The following is a 22,394-nucleotide window of genomic DNA, read 5'->3' as shown; positions in this document are numbered from 1 at the left end:
TTTGCTCCTGATCAGACAGGAAACTACAAGTTCATTTCCAAAGTAAGGCTGAGAAAGTTAAGTAAGTTAACAAACATTCAAAGATGTGCGTGCTAGCTCCCAGAATCACATGCGTCTAAAATGAACCTCTTTTCAACCACAGGAAACTATTTAAAAAGGATGTTGATTGTTTTTTTTTTTTAAACCAAATTAGGAAGTCGACCTGAATTACTTTTTTAAAGACAAGTTTATCGTAAGAATGAAAAAAAAAAAAAAAAAAAAACCTACAACCTTTCGCTCTCAGATTTCGAGTCTGCCTTCTCTTCCGTGGGGCTTCTCGCCGATCCATTGCTACCGCCTTCCCAACTCATCTCAACCTTAAAAGAAAATAAGCGAGAAAAACAGATTAAAGCCAATTTCTTTTTCATGGAAAAGAAAAACTAAAGCGATGGGAAGCATCCCATCATATCGTGGCTATGAACAAAGATGCCTCCTGTCCAACACCTTCATTGTCAAAGCACTCCCTCCGGCCCAGCCGGAACAATGCGCTATTAACGCGGATCGCGCTGTTAGAAAGGGCTAGAGAGAAAAGTCAAGTCACCCGGGGTTCCCCTGAGGGAGGGGAAGCTACACGCTCAACTTCACACAGCTCTTCAGGAGCACGCGTGGGACTAGAATCCAGGACTGCTCCCCTCCCCCCAGTTCCTCCCAGCTTAGGCCAGCGCTGCGCTTCATTTAGTGGCCAGGAGGTCCCAATGAAGGGGACTCACCTTAGGGTTCCGTCTGAGCCTCAGCCCGCTCACTTGTGAAGTGATCTCTGCTGTTGTAAATACTAGGAGTCAAGTACGCCCCAATTTCACCTTTCCCTTTTAAACCCCAGCTGGTGGAAAGGAAAGGGGGCCGGACTTTACTCAGAACCTCTTCGCTTACCCCCTCCTCCACCTCACTCGGGCTACACTAGACAGTTCGTCAGAGTGTTACTGAAGACCCTCCTACCCCCTCCTACCCCCCACCACCCAGTTCGATGTTTCCAGGGACTTTGGGTGTACTCCGTCCCGGGAAAGCAGGACCTCGCGGGTACTGAAGCCATGACTCTGAGGCTCTGACATGGAGCTCCTCCCCAACTCTGCCGGAGCTTAGCCCAGCCGCAGATGTGATCATCTTAACTCCAGAGGCAGACGTCCGCCACCATCCTCTCTCCAGTCCCTTTAAAAATCCAGGGACTGGAGAGTCCGCCCTCCTTTCGCTGGCCGCGGTGCCACCGAGTTCTCTCCCTTCCCTCTATCAGCTCCCCGGCTCTCCGATTGCCCATCCCTGAGCCATGCCCTCACCTGGCGCCCGCTCCCTCCAGTAGCCTGTGGAGGTTCAATATTGGAAGAACGGGCAGAGCAAAAACCCTCTTGAAGGCTTATGTGGTCTAGCAAAGTGAGCCCTTTAGAGCGAATGAACCTGAGCTTCTGGTGAAGAAACTCTTGAACCTTTGGCAAACTGTCCACACCCTCTTGTGGCCAGCCAATCAGCCCTACAGTATAGCAAGTACTTTGGTTTAAAGACTCCAATTTATTAAGGCTTGGTATTTAAATATATATATATATATATATATATATATATATATAGAGAGAGAGAGAGAGAGAGAGAGAGAGAGAGAGAGAGAGAGAGAGAGAGAGAGAGAGAGAGAGAGATTATAAAAGACATATTCAGCCATTCCCTTGATCCTTAAAGTATCCTATTCTGCCAAAGAAGCTGAAATATTTTGAATGGTAAAACAGAGGTAATAATTACTGAATACATCTTTTTAAAAGATGATAATTTGTACATTAAAATTTTAACTACAATACAAGAGTATTGAGGTGTTATGAATTTTGTCTAGGGCAATTATGCAAAGATCTATACTTACCTTTGTTTTTTTGAATGCCACAGACTTTCTAGCAGTCTGCAGAAATCTAGGAATTCCTTTCTTAGAGTGTTTTAAATGTTTCAGATAAAATATACAGGAGGGTTGGTATAGTTGAGCTCTAAAATTCTTTCAGCTCCAAGTCTGTCATATAGTGTGTCATATGCTAGGACATCTATTAATTTCCTATAACTCTCCCCTTTCATGAAGATCTTCATTGAATTTTCTTTATGGTTAAATTCCCCAGCCTTCATTTTTTTTTTGTCAGTAATTTAGGCTAATAGCACTTAAAAAAAAACTTTCATGGGTAACTTTAAAAATTAAAACATAAACATTTTTGTTTTCCTTGGAATTACTGCTATCTCTAGAAAGCCTCTTCAAATTAAAACCAGTTTACTGATATGATATTGGCACATGAAAGGAGCAGACATAACACATTTAAAATTCAGCTCAAATAATCTCCTTTTTTTTTTCTAGTTTCTCTTCTTAAATTTCACCAAGAGAAATACAATGTTTTCATTGCAATGAATGTAAGCAAATGAATAGTAATTCTTCACTCCATTTTCTGGCTATTGTTTTTTCTCCAACTTTCTTTTGTTCAGTCATTTTAAAAGTTGTATCTTATTCTAAATCTCTCTGGATTGGCAAAGCTATTGGAGTGGTTTGTGGTAAACTTCTCCCCTTTATTTTATAGATGAGGAAGTTGAGGCAAACATGGTAGTTTATCCAAGGACACATAAGTTAAAGGGTGACTGAGATTTGAATTCAAGAACTTTCTGACTAAACTTTCTGACTATCCCCAATTGCCCAACTTTCATAGGCAACTTTAAGCTTGATTAGTAATCTTCTTGACTTCTATCATCATTTTGCCTCAACATTTCTAATTGGACTTCATAAATCTCTCATATGTACCATATGAGTCACTTATCAACAAGGACACGTGCCTTTATGCTCATTGTCAAGCTTCCTACCTTTTGCTTATGCTGTGCCACCCTGACATATTCTTTCCCCGCCTGCTTACCCAACTCTTCCCACTTTCAAGGACTAAGTTCAAATTTCACCTCCTTACTTCAATATTACAAATAATGTTAGTCTTTCCCTTCTCTGAATGAACTCTGGATTGTCTGAACGGTATGGTACTTTATTATATTAATAAAAACAGATATTCACTCACATAGCTCTTTAGGATTTAAAATATACTTAAAAATATCCACCAATCTGCTAATTTATTTAAACTGGTGCTTGTCTGGCAGAAGTATGATCTGTTGCCTCATCTGTATTTTTTTTATAATAACTTTTTATTGACAGAACCCATTCCTGGGTAATTTTTTACAACATTATCCCTTGCACTCACTTCTGTTCCGATTTTTCCCCTCCCTCCCTCCACCCCCTCCCCCAGATGGCAAGCAGTCCTTTACATGTTAAATATATCATAGTATATCCTAGATATAGAAGATAGAAATAACCTGGGAAGAAAAAAAATGCAAATGGTTTACATTCATTTCTCAGTGTTCTTTCTTTATATGTAGCTGCTTCTGTCCAACCTTGATCAATGGAAACTGAGTTAGATCTCTTTGTCGAAGAAATCCACTTCCATTGATACATCCTCATACTGTATCGTTGTTGCGGTATATAATGATCTCCTGGTTCTGCTTATTTCACTTAGCATCAATTCATGTAAGTCTCTCCAAGCTTCTCTGTATTCATCCTGCTGGTCATTTCTTACAGAACAATAATATTCCATAACATTCACATACCACAATCTACCCAACCCTTTTCCAAGTGATGGGTATCCATTCATTTTCCAGCTTGTGGCCAGGACAAACAGAGCTGCCACAAACATTTTGGCACATACAGGTTCCTTTCCTTTCTTTAGTATCTCTTTGGGGTATAAGCCCAGTAGAAACACTGCTGGATCAAAGGGTATGCACAGTTTGATAATTTTCTGGGCATAATTCCAGATTGCTCTCCAGAATGGTTGGATTCGTTCACAACTCCACTAACAATGCATCAGTGTTCCAGTTTTCCTGCATCCCCTCCAACATTCATCATTTTTTTTCCTGTCATCTAAGCCAATCTGACAGGTGTGTAGTAGTATCTCAGAGTTTTCTTAATTTTCATTTCTCTGATCAATAGTGATTTGGAACATTCTTTCATATGAGTGGAAATAGTTTCAATTTCATCATCTGAGAATTGTCTGTTCATATCCTTTGACCATTTATCAATTGGAGAATGGCTTGATTTCTTATAAATTAGAGTCAATTCTCTATGTATTTTGGAAATGAGGCCTTTATCAGAACCTTTAACTGTGAAGATGTTTTCCCAGTTTGTTGCTTCCCTTCTAATCTTGTTTGCATTAATTTTGTTTGTACAAAGGCTTTTTAATTTGATATAATCAAGATTTTCTATTTTGTGATCAGTAATGGTCTCTAGTTCATCTTTGGTCACAAATTTCTTCCTCCTCCACAAGTCTGAGATAAACTATTCTATGTTCCTCTAATTTATTTGTAATTTCGTTCTTTATACCTAGGTCATGGACCCATTTTGATCTTATCTTGGTATATGGTGTTAAGTATGGATCCATGCCTAATTTCCGTCATACTAATTTCCAATTATCCTAGCAGTTTTTGTCAAATAATGAATTCTTATCCCAAAAGTTAGGATCTTTGGATTTATCAAACACTAGATTGCTATAGTTGACTATTTTGTCTTGTGAACCTAACCTATTCACTGATCAACTAATCTATTTCTTAGCCAATACCAAATGGTTTTGGTGACTGCTGCTTTATAATATAGCTTTAGATCAGATACAGCTAGGCCACCTTCATTTGATTTTTTTTTTCATTAATTCCCTTGAAATTCTCGATCTTTTGTTCTTCCATATGAATTTTGTTGTTATTTTTTCTAGATCATTAAAATATATTTTTGGAAGGCTGATTAGTATAGCACTAAATAAATAGATTAGTTTAGGGAGTATTGTCATCTTTATTATATTTGCTGGGCCTATCTAAGAGTACTTAATATTTTTCCAATTATTTAAGTCTGACTTTATTTGTGTGGAAAGTTTTTTGGTAATTTTGCTCATATAATTCCTGACTTTCCTTTGGTAGATAGATTCCCAAATATTTTATGCTGTCGACAGTTATTTTGAATGGAATTTCTCTTTGTATTTCTTGCTGTTGGATTTTGATGGTGATGCTGAGGATTTATAGGGATTTATTTTATATCCTGCAACTTTGCTAAAATTATGAATTATTTCTAATAGCTTTTTAGTAGAATCTCTGGGTTCTCTAAGTATATCATCATATCATCTGCAAAGAGTGATAGTTTGGTTTCCTCATTGCCTACTCTAATTCCTTTAATCTCTTTCTTGACTCTTATTGCCGATGCTAGCCTTTCTAATACTATATTGAATAATAATGGTGAGAGTGGGCAAGCTTGCTTCACTCTAGATCTTACTGGAAAAGGTTCCAGTTTTTCCCCATTGCATATGATGCTTGCTTACTGATGGTTTTAAATATATGCTCCTGACTGTTTTAAGGAAAAGTCCATTTATTCTTATACTCTCAAGTGTTTTTATGAGAAATGGGTGTTGAATTTTATCAAATGCTTTTTCTGCATTTATTGAGATGATCATATGGTTTTTGTTAGTTTGGTTATTGATATAGTCAGTTATGCTAATAGTTTTCCTAATATTGAACCAGCCCTGCATTCCTGGTATAAATCCTACTTGGTCATAGTGTATTATCCTGGGAATGATTTTCTGTAATCTTTTTGCTAATATTTTATTTAAGATTTTAGCATCAATATTCATTAGGGAGATTGGTCTATAATTTTCTTTCTCTGTTTTCAACCTACCTCTTTTAGGTATCAGTACCATGTCTGTGTCGTAAAAGGAGTTTGGTAGGACTCTGTCAATCACTATTTTTTCAAATAGTTTATATAGCATTGGAATTAATTGTTCTTTAAATGTTTGGTAGAAGTCACATGTAAATCCATCTGGTCCTGGGGATTTTTTCTTAGGGAGTTGGTTGATAGTTTGTTCTATCTCTTTTTCTAAAATGGCACTGTTTAAAATATTTACTTCTTCCTCTGTTAATCTAGGCAAGCTATATTTTTGAAGGTATTTTTCCATTTCATTTAAGTTGTCAAATTTATTGGCATAAATTTGGGCAAAGTAACTCCTAATTATTGCTCTAATTTCTTCTTCGGTAGTGGCAAGTCCTCCCTTTTCATTTATAAAGCTAACCATTTGATTTTCCTCTTTCCTTTTTTAAATCAGATTTACTAAGGGTTTGTCTATTTTGTTGGTTTTTTCATAGAACCAACTCTTAGTTTTGTTAATTAATTCAATAGTTTTTATTTTTTACCTTGTTTTTACTTTGTTCTTTTTCTAGCATTTTTAGTTGCAAGCCCAATTCATTGACCTTTTCTTTCTCTATTTTATGCAACTAAGCCTCTAGAGATATGAAATTTCTCTTATTACTGCTTTGGCTGCATCCCACACATTTTGTATGATGTTTCATTATTGTCATTTTCTTGGGTGAAGTTATTATGTCTATGATTTGCTGTTTCACCCCATCATTCTTTAGCATGAGATTATTTAGTTTCCAATTATTTTTTGGTCTACTTCCCCCTGCTTTTTTGTTGAATGTCATTTTCATTGCATCGTGGTCTGAAAAGGATGTATTTACTATTTCTGCCTTACTGCATTTGAGTTTGAGGTTTTTATGTCCTAATATATGGTCAATTTTTGTATAGGTTCCATGAACTGCTGAAAAGAAAGTGTATTCCTTTCTGTCTCCATTACATTTTCTCCAGAGATCTATCATATCTAACTTTTCTAGTATTCTGTTTACCTCTTTGACTTCTTTCTTATTTATTTTGTGGTTTGATTTATCTAATTCTGAGAGTGCAAGGTTGAGATCTCCCACTATTATAGTTTTGCTGTCTATTTCTTCTTGCAGCTCTCTTAATTTCTCTTTTAAGAATTTAGATGCTACACCACTTGGTATATATATGTTTAATATGGATATTGCTTCATTATCTATGCTACCCTTTAGCAGAATATAGTGCCCTTCCTTATCTCTTTTAGTTAGATCAATTTTTGCTTTTGCTTGATCTGAGATCAGGATGGCTACCCCTGCTTTTTTGACTTCACCTGAAGCATAGTAGATTCAGCTCCAATACAATACACTTTTCTTACTACAACCTCCTGTGGTGAGATAATGTTGTTATGCCACAGTTCTCTTTTATTGTCCTGACTCAGTTTCCCTAATTATCCTCAGTCCTGCCTCTGTTTCCCTGCTTCTCAGTTCTGCAAAACCTCCCCTCCCTCTTTATCAGAATACTTGATAGAACATCAAAATGCCTCTCACCATCCCAAGCTATCAGAAATATCAGATACTGTCTTATCAAGATGGCTCTCCCCATGTCTGAGGTGCCTCCCCCTGATTATGTCATCCCCCTCTCTCGAGGCTCACCCCACTTTGTCAGCCCTGTTCCAATCTCAGCATCCTGACTCTGCCCCTGTCTCAGTCTACCCTCTGCATCTGAGCCACGTGTATATATGTCATTGAGAACTCTTGAGTGTTTGCTGGATTATTGGAGACAATAGTTTCATTCAGCCCTGGGACCAAATCATGGATCCACTTTGATCCCAATATATATCTCTCCATTTAATAAATTATTAAATACTCTCTTATCTCTATCTTACTCAGTTTCTCCAGCATTACAATATAAATATTAAAAGTCACTGACATTAACCTTATAAGCTTTATATAATGTTTTATGGCATTATCTCATTTGATCATAACAACACATCTTCTATACTTCCCATTTTTTCTCAAGGGCGCCATCATTTTTTATGACTTCAGAATCATCTTCTAGTCCTTATTCAGTACATCTAATGTATTGTCAAGGTCTTGCTGATTCTAACTTCATCATAACTTTCTAGTCCATCCTTTCTCTTCACTTATAAGACCACCAACCTAGTTGTCAAGGGCCTTGTAACTTGACCGGTTTCTCTGCCTCAGGTCTCTCCCTATTTATAACTATTCTCATCAGGACTATCAGGGATATTCCTGAAGCACAAGTCTGACCATCGCATCCCTCTGCTCAGTAAACTTGTGTTTCCCTTTTACCTTTTGGATCAAATATCAGTAGCTACTTAATCTAATCTATATTGAGATAGAATCTCCAGTATGATATACCTAATAGTTATCCAGCCTCTGCTTGAAGTCCTCTAAGAAGAAGAAACTCACCCCTTCTTGAAACATCTCATTATACTTTTGTATAGTATGAATTATTAAGATATTTTTCTTGACATTAAGCTGAAATAAGGTTCTTTGTAACTTCTTCATTGCCCTTGATTCTGTCTTCTGGGGTCAAACAGAAGAAATTAAATCTTTTTACATAAAAACTCGTCAATACTTGAACACAGCTATCATGTTCCCTAGGAATCTTTTTTTCCCAGATTAACTAGACTTATTTCCTTCAGCTGTTCTCATATCACCCTCTCTTTCTGTTTTATTTACTTGTGTATAGATTTTTCCTCTTTTAGATTTTAAGGGTTTTTTCTTACTTATTTTTGTTCTCTTGGCACAAAGTACCAAATCAATGAATGTCCACTGGAAAAAAATGAATTGATTTAAAAACTCTACAGATATCCACTTTTATCCTAACTCCTCATGAATCATCAATTTCAGAGCCTATCCAGGATAGATACTCAGATATCCAAGAAAAATGGACTCAGTCAAGTCATGTTATTTTCCAGAAAATAGACATTCTCATACATTTGCCTTTTCTTCTTTTTTTGTTAAGTGAATTGTTAAAATCAGTCACTTTTCAGTGACCATACACTTCATTTAGGAGATCCCTACAATATCACTACTTATAAGGACCTTCCCATCACAGGAAATTTTTGTTTCATTTGACATCTGAAAGGTGATGCAAAATGATGTGTATAAGTAGGCTACTGTATGTTTCCATGGTTTAATTGCATTCAAGAAGCAGAATGATGGCTATTGTAGAAATATATGGTCAGAAAAAGAAATGAACCAGTTCTGCAGCTAGAGTGAGGGAAAAAATACAGACCACTTGAGTGCATCAGTGATAAATACATGATAAATACAATGGACATATAGGTCTAAATAAATGATAGATCAATGTATCAAATTGATGATTGATAGGCAAATGATAGGTTGGTACTAAATGAAATTCAGGGATAGATTGATGATAGAGCAATTTATATTTAGAAATAGATAATGGAATGATTGATGACAGATTAAGGAAAATGATAAAGAGATAAAGATAAAGATTCTATCTATCTTTATCAGAAAGGAATAGATCAATAGATGATAGTTTGATGATAGGTAGATAGATACTAAGTTATTAAATGAAAACTTGATAATGTGATATATCATATACAGATATAGGTAGATAGATGATAGATCAACAGATGATAAATTATAGATAGAAAAACAGATGGGTTGGTGGATGGACAGATGGAGGGGAAAAGCATGGGTGAAGTATTTGCTATATACCAGATACTGTGCTAAGTGTTGGGAATGTAAATTCAAACAAAAAAGACAATATCTACTCTCAAAGAGCTTATATTCTAATAAGAGAAGGCAATGTAAAAGACAGAAATAGAAACGTAAGAGAGAGTTACATGTGGTGGGGTATCCTGTGGAGATAGCCAAGAAAACAAATGGTGGCCTGTTTCTGGTAAGCCAAGTCAAAAGTTCACTTAGCAGAACTGAGAGACCCCGGGACAGAATCCAAGGGAAGTGGAGTTCGGATGGCCTGAGTATACATAGCTACAAGAATGCAAAAAATCCTAAAGAAAGGTCTCTGGAACTCTGGGCAGACTGCTGTGAAGGATTTTTGGGAGAATCTAGACAAGAACAACAGAGGGATGAGAAGGAATAGATGGGTGCTGATCTCTACCATCAGAAGCATTAACCATATTAAAGAGATCATAGATCCAGTGTAGTGTTCTCTTTGGCTCCGTTCTCCTGGGGTCTCTGGAAGCCTTTGGAGGTGTCTGGGGCAGTCTTCGTTTCAGTTTAGTAATCACCAGCCAGGTGTTAAAGTCCAAATCCTTTCTTGTCTCCCTGCCTGGGGCTGGGCAGCTTTTTAAGAGGCCTTCCGGAGTCTTGGTTTCAGTGGAGAAAATGTACGAGGAGAGCCTACCACAGTGCTGATGAAGATGGAGTGAATCTCTCTGCCTCCAGTCCTCTGCCTTCTCTGGCCTCTCAATCTGGCCGAGTTAGTCCGAGTTTATATGCACTCTTATCATAGGTGTGAATCTTGTAGAACTATATTAAGTACATGTACTGAACTAGAGAACTATTAAGCACCTGGCTAAACAACCATTGTCTCTATCAAATCCACTGAGTTAGCACCTTGTAAGAATCCTTATTTCAAGTTCAGAGTTCTGGCCCATAATAATTTAGTGATAAATGGATTGTATGCTTAATATATCATTTTAATGAAAGGATGATGCAGAACATGTTCAAGGCTAGATAGAGTAGAGGATGTGGATTACTCAACTTCAGGCAGTACATCACATTTCTCAAAGCAGGAATGTCCATACAAGGCTAAACATCTTACTCTACATAAACATAATGTAATGATCTGATGCATCGGCCTTGAAATTAGCCTGTTTTATTTGGTAAATAACCCTGAATGAAATTATATTCTTGTAGATGGAGAATCAAATATCTTCTCTCCATAATACTTCCAAAAGAAGTATTAACACTATCAATTAGACATGAATAGAAATCAGGCAGATTAGAAGAATGTTAACTAGAAGTACATTTAAACTAAAAACAGCTTTCTAGAAATGACTAGAATTTATGCTGTTAGCAAACTTTTTTTTTAACGGCTCATGAGTTTAGAGATGGAAGGGAACTTCTTATTGTGTAGTCATTTCAGTCTAGTCCTAGTCTTTATAAGCCCATTTGAGGTTTTCTTGGTGAAGATACTGAAGTGCTTTGCCATTTCATTCTCCAGCTCATTTTACAGAGGAGGAAATGGAGGTGGTAACTTGTGCAAAGTTGCACAGCTAGTAAGTATCTCAATTCAGTGTACTCTATGGAACTTTGAAATCAACTAATCCAGTCTCTTCATTTTACAGATCAGGAAACTGAGTCCCAGAGAAATTAAGGTTCATACTGCTAATAAGGAATAGATCAAAGTTTAGCCCCAAATTCTACATCTTAACATCATATAGTCTTTCCATGGCAACATGCTGAAGTAGTCCTTGAATGAATTAATGGACAGAGCTACTTATTTCTAATATCAAAACAATTCAGGTATTGTAAATCTAATTGCTCATTTAGACATGATGAGTTCCCTGTGTGAGACAGAGCAGAACAATAATAGGTAGCATTTATATAGCACTTTGGGGTTTATAAATCACTTGTACATATATTATCTGACTTGATCCTCCTAACTCTTGAGGACAGAGTATCACTATCTTCATTTTATTGAAGAGGAAACTCGGGCAGGTAAGCAAAATTACTTGCCCAGATTCACACAACTAAGTGTCTATGTTAGGATTTAAACTCAACTCTTCCTGACAGAAACTTCAGTACTCTTATATACTGGACCACCAAGTTTAAGGAAACGGTACAGTGTTCCAGAAGATCAAAAAATTTAACAGGCTTTTAATCAACTGTAATAAGTTTTCATTCATTTCCTAATTTTTTATCCACATGTTATAGAATTAATGAATGATGGTCTAGCAGTATTGATTTTATAGTTAGCTTTATAAAGAACATTAAGATTATTTTTTCATTTTCTTTTTAAAAATCTATTCCTTTTCCCTAAGGCCCACTAGTATGGGACTCTCTTCTTAATGGTCCCTTTATGGGGATGAACAGAGATGGCCAAAAGTGGAGAGCTTGAGGTTTCTCTAGTCTTATTTGGGACCCTTCAAGAAGAAAGATGAAGATACCAACTCTACTTCTAGAGGTGACTTTAGGACAAGGGTTACCTAAAGTATAATTTTATTGATAGATTTTGGTTTTGTCTCTCCCACAGGTCCAAATAAGTACTCACAACTGAAAAATAATCGAACAACAAAACCAGATATTTCTTCCAAGTAGTCACCTTGGAAAGTGGTACCTACATTCCAGTAATGTTGCCATGATACACCCTAGAATTCCCTTGAAAGCTCAGAGCACCTGTGATCTTCTGAATATCCCTGGGAGTGGGAAATCTCTGTCCTTTAAGAGGAGAATAGATTTCTCTAAAAAATTAAACCACCAAAAGTCCATTTGGAACTACATCTGGTAGATAAAGTAGTTGATACATTTGTCAACTTATTTGTCAGCTTATTCTGGCTGTGGTAAAAGTTTGAAGTGTAGCTGGAGAGAAGATCTCTCTAAACAATATTGATTTGATGCACTGGGTATATTTTTAAGATTTAAGATAATTTTTAACCATAAACTCTCTGTCTGAAGAGAAAATCTTGATAAGAAATTTATCTTAGGTAGTTTCTAGTTTTAGAAGAGAGAATGAAAATATCATTTCCTGTTTAGGTGTGTGTGTGTGTTTTTGTTGCTTTATAGTCAATGGACTTTGAACGAATGTGAACTCAGCTGAACTCTCTCCCTGGGGCTCTGGTTCAAGTTAGTTGAGCACTCCATTGATATTCTTTTAGCTGTTTAAAGAGAATGGACTTTAATTTTAAAAGGCACAAACTGTTTCAAATAACTCACCATGACAGAGGTTATGTTATCAGAATATAAGCCCCAAGCTAAGGTGTAATTACTCTGATCTGCTTTTAAAATGAAAACTTAAGAGTAAATGGATTTTATTTTCGATTTGTAGCAGGTATCCCTTAACACAGAATCATGAAATCTTAATTGTAAGGGCAGGTCCATCTACTCTAAACTTACCTGAACAAGCATCCTCTAGTAATAGTACTAGTAATTTATTAGCTAGAGCTTTAACATTTCTAAAGATCTTTATACCTAAATCTTATTTAATCCTCATAACAGCCCTGGGAGGTAGGTGCTATTATTGTTCCCATTTTACTGATGAGGAAACTGAGACAGAGAGATTGTGATTTATTATAGTACACACAACTTTACACTGTAAAGTCCTGGCTACCTCCCTGGAGGCCTTTAGAATCAGCCAGAGTCAGGATAAGCAAAAGTCCTTGGTGTTTAGAGGGAGAAGTGAAGGAGATAGATAAAACTGCCAGGAGTTTTGCCAAGGATCCCTCCTTGATTCTAGACTCCACACTTTTCTCGTTGTCCTCCTGTGGCCAAGTGAAGTTCTCTCCCCTCTCACTCCACCCCCTAATCCTTCCCTACAATCCTCTTAACCCCAAGCTTTGGGCTAGCAGCAACTGTGAGAAGAGAAAGTCCAAACACATGCTAATAGAATTATTGTCCAATAGGTAATTAGCCTTAAGTGCTCTGCTGTCAGTCTGATTCAAGCATAACTTTGAAGAGTTTCAGCCTTTACTATACATGACTAAGGGAGGCTTGAACTCAGTCTTCCTGATTCCAAATCCAGTGTTTTCTACAACAGATGCATCAAATACGTGACCAACAGGCTCCCTAGCTCATAACCCTCCCAAATGTGGCTTGTACCAATGTGGTTGGGATGACAAAAATAAGTAAAAATACCATATACATAGCTAATTAATGTCATTTTCTATGTCAATATGTGGCCTGCAGGGTTCCTTGTATATGGTTTAGTAGTTGCTATTTCTATTTGAATATGACACTCTGTACTACAACCATACTAAGAAATAGTTAGCTGGCCTTTATTTGAAGCCCTCCAGGGCAGGAGAACCCACTATAGAACAGTAGCAACCATTCAAATATTTTTAAGACATCTATTTATTTCAGAAGAGCCATAAAATGTCTTCTCCTAGGCTGCGTGTCTTTAATTGATCTTCTTTTGGAATGATTTCAAGGCTCTTTGCCATTCTGGAAGTCCCCAACACTCTATAGCATCAGTGCTACTCTTAAAATGTGGCACTTCAAGGTAAACACAGGACTCTAACTGTGCTGGGACCAGGACAGAATACAGGGCAATTCTCACCTTCCTGAGGCAGTTAGGGTATACCATACTGCCTAGATCTCCAGCTTTAGAGCCAGCAAGACTCATCTTTCTGAGTTCAAATCAAACTTCAGATACTTAACTTACTATCACCCTGGACAAGTCATTTAACCCTGTGTGCCTCAGTTTCCTCATCTGCAAGATGAGCTGGAGAAGGAAGGACCAATTATTGCCAATCCAAAATGGGGTTAAAAAGAGTTGAGTACAACTGAACAATAACAAACCACCTCATCCTGGATGTGAGGGGGCTACTATGTCATTCTGTTTATATTAAGCATAAAGTTTGCTACAAACAAAACTTTTTTTTTTCTTCAGATGAACTGCTATCTTCTTCACCTTATCCCTGGGAAAGTTTTTAAAAAAACAAAGGCAATATTTTACATCTGTCCTTATTGAATTTCATCATATTAAGATTGATGTCCTATTCTGTCCAAGCAAGAATTTTAATGACCGTGTCCTTGTCATGCAGCATTTTAACTATCTCTTCTAGCCTTGTCCCACCTAAATATTTGATGAGCATGCCATGTAGCTAGATATTGCAATGGAAGATTTGAGTTCTAGTCTGCCTTAAATGCTTACTAGCTGTGTGATTTAACTTCATTTTCCTCATCTGTAAAATGGAGATAGCAATAGCAACTACCTTCCAAGATTATGGCAAGGATCAAATTAGATAATATCTGCAAAGTGCTTCCTACACATCCAAAACCCTATATAAATACTATCACCACCACCATCATCATCATTATCATCATCATCATCATCATTATCATTAATTCAAATGCTTAATGCAAATGCTAGACAGGATCAAGGATAGTTTCTTGGGGAATTCTACTAGGTTCCTTTTCCAAGTTAGTATCAAAATATTAATGATGATTTTATTCCATCTATTCAACAAGTTCCAAATCCTCTGGTAGGTTGGGTTGGTCCTCAATGTTAAACATATGGGAGAACATAGATAAAGATCTCAAGTAATATGAAGGTAGGGGTTGGATTGTGGTCTGCATCCTTGCATTACCTAAATGTATGAACCTGTAGAACTTTTGGTGCCTGGTGGACAGTAAATATTTAACAAATGCCTGCTGCTATTGGAGTACTAAAATATAAGTATGAAAACAAATAGCTAAATAAAAAGTCAATGGATTTCATCTTCAGCAACATTTTACTGTCTTTAAGTCATAGAATGGAAGATAGTGGCTTCTGCCACATCTTCTCTCTGCCAGTCAAGACTCTCCAAAGCAGGGCAGAAAAAGTCAACATTGAGGTTAGACAACTGATATAGGTCTTCTCTTATTAGGTCCTATTTTCCAAAAGGAGCAGTTTTCCAAAAGAGATGCAGATTATCTTTTCATGGTACTGGCCTCTGATTCTTGCTCATGCTTTTTGATGCTGGTGTAAACTGTTTTATATTTACTTTGTGGATGCCTTTGGGTTTTACATCATGGCAATTTCCACCTTCTCTACTCCCACTCCAAACAGAAGCATTCCTCAGGGCTAGGAACCACATCTGGGATTCCATTGATATAAGATCTGGACCTGTGATTCCACTGATATAAGATCTCTAGAGAGGAAACTCCATCTACAAATACAGGCTGCATTTTTGTTGCACCATCAAGTTGTAAAGAGTTACCTAGAGCCCTGAAACATTAAGTGATTTTCCTAGGATCCCAGAGGCAGGTCTTGAAACCAGGTCTTCACATTCCAAGTCCAGCTCTTTATTCACTTTACCAACCCTGCTTCTCATCATAAGAACTCCCTTATCACAAAGAAAAATGAGCAAAAATGTCCATTGAGATGACTTTCTGACAAGTACAAGTTCAATGTTAGTTGTCCCCAACTATAAAGGAGAAAAGCAAGTTTCATTATCTCCAGGACTTTCATTGCTTTATACTTAATGCATTTGAATTCCTTCTAACAAGCTTTTCATTTTACATTGTTGTATTCCTGTGTATATTGTTCTCTTAATTTTATTTTATTCTGCATCAATAAACACAGATCTTCCCATGTTTCTTTGGATTACTCATGATTCTTACTTCTTACATCAAAATAGTATATATTTGCATATTTTAATTTCAAATAGGTATCCTCCCTTCATTCCTAAGCTCTTTGCTGTCAGTTTTAGTGGACAGACCCAATAGAGTATTTTGCTTTTAAATGTCATTCAAATAAAATTGTTTCTCAAATATTGTCTCCTCCCTCCCATTTTAAAAAATAAATTAATAAAACTTTGGCTTGGATGGGATCTCACGGATCCCTTTTACCAGTTCTCACATTTTCCACTCAAAACCAACACCCATAGATATGAAATCACTTACCAGATATCACTCAGTAAGAGACAGAGCTGAAAATAAACCCACATCCCCAGTGTCTTGTCCAGTGCCCACTTATAGAATTTCAAATTACATCGTCTTACTCAAGATTGTTTACTTTGAACTCCAGGTTTGACTATATTCCTGTACTGCATCTTAAAATCCAATTTCTAAAAGAATAGTTCTGTCACATTGTCTTACTTAAGGACTGAAGGAACAAAGACAAGGAAGTGGTTTAAAAGCAACTTGAGCAATAAGTATAGTGACCTTACATAGCCACATAGCACGTCACATGTATCATCGTGGAAGTGTCATGTAGAGTTTGTTCTCACACAGAAGATTCTGTTTTTTAAATGCTATAGTTTTTTGATATCAGAGTATGAAGTTGAAATTCTGCTCAAACCAGTTGTACTTCAAAGTACATGGTGGTAAGACACAAAATGATATTGCAAAACTAGAAATTTTATTTATAATGAACTACAATAGAATGAACAGAATCAAGAAATTTAGAGATACCTGAAGGGGGAATAAGCCTTTATTTAATAGGCAAATGATGAATTCAATGCCACATACATCAACCTAATGGTAGAATTTAAATAGATTTAGTGATTCAACATAAATCACTTGGTAAACTTTAAAATACCATATAATTACTAGCTATTTTAACTGCTTTTCACTATAAATTATGATTTCTAGGCAGGTGCTTCCCAGATCTATATATCCAGTGTTCTCCTTCTTCATCACTAACAGAATATTGAATATTTCCAAGTAGATGTCTCAGAGGCATCTCAAACAGCAATAGAACTAAATATCCTTTGCTCAAACTTGCTTCTTTCCCAGACTCCTCTATTTCTGACCATCTTTTCAGCCATCTGGGATTACACTTGTGATTATCATCTTCAAATATTTGCTATCACTCATTTCACATATCCAGTCAGTGCTCAGACCTTGCTCTTTATATCTCCATAACAATACTTCTATTCATCCCCTTATATCTATAGAGCCATCAACCTAGTTCATGCCCTTTTGCCTCTTGCTTGGATTATTGAAATAGCCTCCTAATTGGACACTGCTTAGGTCTCTTCCCTCTAATTCTTCCTTCTCATAGTTGCTAAAGAATTTTTCTAAGGTTCCAGTTTGGCCATGCCCTATATTCCTCTACTCAATAAATATTTTTGACTCTCCATCAGTTCTGGGAATTGGGATAAATTTCTCTCTTTGGCCTTTAAAAGTTTTCACAAACTGATTGAAACCTGCCTTTCCAGCCTTTTAATATATTACTTCACCTCATTCCTTCTATGGTGAAGTGAAATGACCATATTGTTCTTCCCACATGACACTAAATTTCCCATCATCACACCTTCATACTTGCTTTCTCTCCTGCCAAGAATGCACTCTCCAATTACCTTTTCAATTCTATTGATATCCTCAAAGATTTAGCTCATGTTCCATCTCCTATCAGAGGGTTTTGTAATCTCCCCAATTTCTACTTTCCTTATCCCCCAGATTACCTTGTAGTTTGTCTCTGTGTGCCTGTCTATATATATATATATATCAGAATGTTTTATTTGTGTCTTTGTATTCCCAGTATCTGGCATAGTGCCTGAATATTGTAGGCCCTTGATAAAGGAATGCTGATTAATTGATTGCTTGAAAAATGGAGAAGACAAAAGCAGTTAGGTGATGCTGTGGCTAGGGTGCTTGACTTAGAGTCAGGAGTATATAAATTCAAGTCTGCCCTCAGATACTTACTAGCTGTGTGACTCTGGTTCTATATAATTGTGAGCTTTCGTCATCAACATCGTCATCACTATCATTTGACTGGCATGGGTAATGAATTTTTTGGCTTCAGCAGTTCCTGAAGGTCATCATAAAAGAGTGACAATCTGTGGATGGAGTAATTGCAGTGATGAAATCATGAGTCCTTGTGTATATTGAAGTAAGAGGGGACAAACTGAAACTTCATTTGGAATGTAGTCCACATTCTCAAAGAAAAATGAAGAACTTACTGCATATCATCTTTGGTTTTTGGTAAAAAGGGCAAGAAGAAATCTTTTTGGATAGAGCTGGATATTGAAAAGTAGTTCTTCAGAGTTTCAAAATGCTTTACAAATGTTCTCATTTGATTTTCATTATTATTATCCTCATTTGACAGATGGAGAAATTGAGGTGAGGTAAGTGACCTGCCATGGATTAAATATCTGGGAAGTGTATTTCTGACTCCAAGTTGCCTTCTGTATTTTTTTCTCTGAGGCTACTGAGGTTAAGTGACTTGCCCAGGGTCACACAGCTAGGAAGTGTTAAGTGTCTGAGGCCAGATTTGAACTCAGGTCCTCTTGAATTTAGGAGTGATGCTCTATCCACTGCTCTACCTAGCTCCCCCTGCCTTCCATATTTTTTAAAGTTCCTCCCAAATCCCATATTTCTATTTGATAATCTTACATTTGCTCTACTTTACTCTTTTGAAACCCATTTTCACCCCATATCAGGCACACTCCAATGTGACTACTCATACTCATCATATGGTTCAGCTTCAAAGATTTCAAATATGGTTTTCCCTCTGGAACCACAGTTTAATTGCTTGTCACTTCCACTATTATGTATTTATTGAACCTGTTCTTCAATCACAATGGTGTCTCCAATAGATCATTCAATATTTGTCCACTTCACTGGTTTACTTCTAGGTGCACAATATACTCTCTACCTGTTCTGACCCTCATGGTTAACCATTTCAGTGTTATCCTTGATATCAACTTGAGAGTCCCATAACTACCTAGCCTTCTACTTGTCTACTGTGCTATCCTCCAATCTTTATCACTGTGACCATCTGTATCAATCATAAATCTTCACTGACTCTTTCTTAGTTACAGGATAATATCCAAACTCCCTAGCCCAACTTTGAAGACTTTCTTCTATCTGATCTCACTCTACCAGTCCTATCTGCCACTACTTCTTCCTAAGCCCACTGTTCCAAATAGAGTTATTTCCTTGCTATCTCTTAAGCAAACTTTCTGTTTTTCTTCCTTCACAATTTTTACTCATTTTATTCCTTCTGTAAGGAATGTTGTCTCCCTACGTTTCTATTTCTCCAAACCCTACCCATTTCTTAATAGCTGCTCAGCTCCCGCATTCTTTCTTCAAATTTATACTGAAATGATGTCTATCCCTGCCTCTCTTGCAGCTTTTCCTACTATTAGCTATTTCCTTCTTCTGTATAATTATTCCTTCATCTAATTCCATGGCAATGCTACCTAGTAAGTTTCCTCCTCTTTTCTGGCTAGATTAACATTCATCTCCAAACCCTGTAGGATAAGTGTACTTAAGTACACTATTTCTCTTTTCTTCTGTTTCCATAATCTATCCATTGGTCATCACATCTACTATCACGGTTTCAAATATTAACACTAAGTAATTCCCAAATTTTTAGTTTCTACTCTAACCAGTCTTCTAAGTTAATGTAATTAAATAGGTTATGAAAGACAAGCCAAGAAGCTGCTAGAATTAGTAGAAAACTGCCAACTGGATAATTCCAAGTGTCCCACAAGCAGCTCAAACACAACATGTCCACAATGGAATCAGTAATCTTCCACCCAGAACCTAAAGCCTTTCCTCTAGACTTTCCTTTTTGTATTCATCAATTAATCAATCAATAAACATTTATTAAACACCTACAATGTTCCAGGCACTGTGCTAAGCACTGAAGATACAAAAAAAAAAAAAAAAGACAAAGGATGGTTTCTGCCCTCAAGGAACTTGAGAGGAGACAATGTGGAAATGAAAAATATTCCAAGTAGTTTATATAAAGATAAATAAGAAATAATAAGGGAAAGCACTGTAATTAAGAAGGATTGGGAAGAGCTTCTTGTAGGAGGTGAGATTTTAGTTGGGATTTGAAGCCAGAGATATCAGTAGAAAGAGTTGTTGAGGAACAGCATTTCCAGGCATGGAGAACAGCCAAGCAGAGTGTCTAGAGCCAAGATATGGAGGGTCTTATTTATGGAACAGCAAACTAGTAAAGGAAATATTCAAGACCACTAGAATGTGTGGATCCACAGAATAATTATTATTATTTCTACATCAATTTGAAGGGAGAGGAGAGGAAGGAAGACAAATTTATTAATCCTCTAATATGTACCATACAGACTTATAAGCACTTTACAAATGTTGTCATTTAATCCTCACAACAACCCGTGAGATAAGTGTTGTTAGGATCTCCATTTTATAGTGGAAGAAGTTAAAGTAGACAGAAGATTAAGTCACTTTCCCAGCTACTAAGTATCTGAGGTCAGTTTTTAACTAAGGTTTTCCTGACTCCAGGCTCTATTCACTGTATCACTTAGGCAGATATTATTTGAATTAACCAGGCATCTCTATATGAGCTTGTGCTGCTTATTATTATTTTTTTTTTTATCAATATCATGATACAGTCAGATGGTGTACTTATCAAATTTTCAAGTTATAAAGATTAGTGGTAGCCAATGCAGTGGATGACAGGAACCCTTGAAATTCAAACAATGTTGATCTGAATCTAATTAGATGAAATGTAAGGACAAATGTAAAGTCCTATATTAGGATTGATTTTTTAAAAAATCAATTTTAAAAAAAATGTTGTGGTTATAAGATAGAGAAAATTTGACTATAAAACACAAATGTATCTGATGATTTTAATGAAATGCAAATTCAATATTGTGATAAGGGGGCAAGAAAATTAAATATAATTTTCAGCTGTATTAAGAGAAACATTAATGTTTAGAACCAGAGAATATGTAGAATATGGGCTGTTCAGTCTGGGTGGCCATGTTTTAGGAAATACATTGAAAAGCTGAAGAGTGACCAAAAACGGGTATGTTAGGAAAAGGTCTTGCGATCATGGTACATGGAATTTTTTTTTTGAATGAACTGTCAATGTTTCCCTAGAGGAAAGACCTGATTGTGGTTTGGGGGGAGGGGATTGGATGATCCATTGTCCTTCAGTATTTGGGTATCAATCATGTAGAAAAGAAACATGTTCTATATGTTTTACTTTGCATTTGGCCTTTCTGTGTTACCCCGGATTTAATGTAATGTCTAAATTTTAGTAGGTGCTTAATAAATGCTTATTGACTTGACTTGGCTTGGCTTTTTGGGTCCCAAAAGACAGAAATAGGATTAGTAAATGGAAGTGGCTAAAAGAGAAATAAGCTTCTAGACAAGATGCTGTTGGAGTAGATTATTGGAGAAAATTGGTCAGTATAACTTAACAGATTCCTGATAACTCAAGTCATCGTGACATTTGGAGGAGAGAGCTATTGTGATAAAGAAAATTTTCTTTTACTATGTCTTCTTAAAAGCTTCTTGTCCAAGCACCCTCCAAAAAAGTAGCCTATTGTGTACTATTCTCTTTTATTTAAATATCAGAATCAGTTCCAGGTGACCAGACAGAACCATGGCATAACATGACTTATATGGTGTGGTCAAGACAGTGTAATGATTGCCCTTTAGTACAACAATAAAATTTACCAATAAATGCATATTATGAGCAAATATTGACAACTTCTTAATGACTTGAATTTCTCAGGCAATTTCTTTGCTACATATTTCCTACACACCCAATAAAAGACATGGTTCAATATAGCATCTCATGTAATTAATCATGTAGTTTGATTAGCCCAAAGAGGTGGGTTAAGAAGGTATTTATGAAAACTTCCAGTGGGGTTGTACAATATAGTTTGGGATATGCGGTGGTTGGGGAGATCATGGCACCTCCCTTGGCCTCCAGTAACAGGATTGGACTATATGGTATTAAAAGTTCCTTTCATCTCTCACTCTAGAATCCTATGATCCTAGTGTCCCATGGCTTCTTAAGATATTTCCCTGCAGCTAGGTGGATAGAACACTGAGATTGATGTTAACAAGTCTCATCTTCCTGAAACTTCAAATTTGGCCTCATACACTTATCAGCTATATGACCCTAGGCAAGTCACTTCATTCTGCCTCAGTTTCTTCATCTGTAAAGTGAGCTGCAGAAGGAAATGACAAAACCACTCCAATATCTTTGCCAAGAAAATCCCAAATGGGATCACAGAATTGGACAAGACGAATGATCACTCAACAACATCCCAGATGAAAATTCATATAAACACTGAACA

At 36.5% G+C, this 22,394-nt stretch overlaps 1 protein-coding gene across 1 annotated transcript in view; it reads right to left on the bottom strand.

The window, feature by feature from the left end:
• Positions 1 to 1,495, bottom strand: part of ABCB1 (ATP binding cassette subfamily B member 1) — an 87,175-nt gene extending 85,680 nt beyond the window's left edge. Inside the window, exons 1-2 of the mRNA XM_051962356.1 lie at positions 1,311 to 1,495; positions 271 to 356 (exon numbers count right to left, since the gene is read on the bottom strand). Coding sequence (XP_051818316.1) covers positions 271 to 350 — 80 coding nt within the window. The 5' untranslated portion in view covers positions 351 to 356; positions 1,311 to 1,495. The remainder of the gene's footprint in view (positions 1 to 270; positions 357 to 1,310) is intronic.
• Between the last annotated feature and the right edge of the window lie 20,899 nt (positions 1,496 to 22,394).

Source organism: Antechinus flavipes, chromosome 5, assembly GCF_016432865.1.
Source record: "Antechinus flavipes isolate AdamAnt ecotype Samford, QLD, Australia chromosome 5, AdamAnt_v2, whole genome shotgun sequence".
In the NCBI taxonomy this organism is placed as follows: Eukaryota; Metazoa; Chordata; class Mammalia; order Dasyuromorphia; family Dasyuridae; genus Antechinus; species Antechinus flavipes.
The sequence above is the reverse complement of the archived record's forward strand: the minus strand, read 5'-3'. Positions and strand labels throughout refer to the sequence as shown.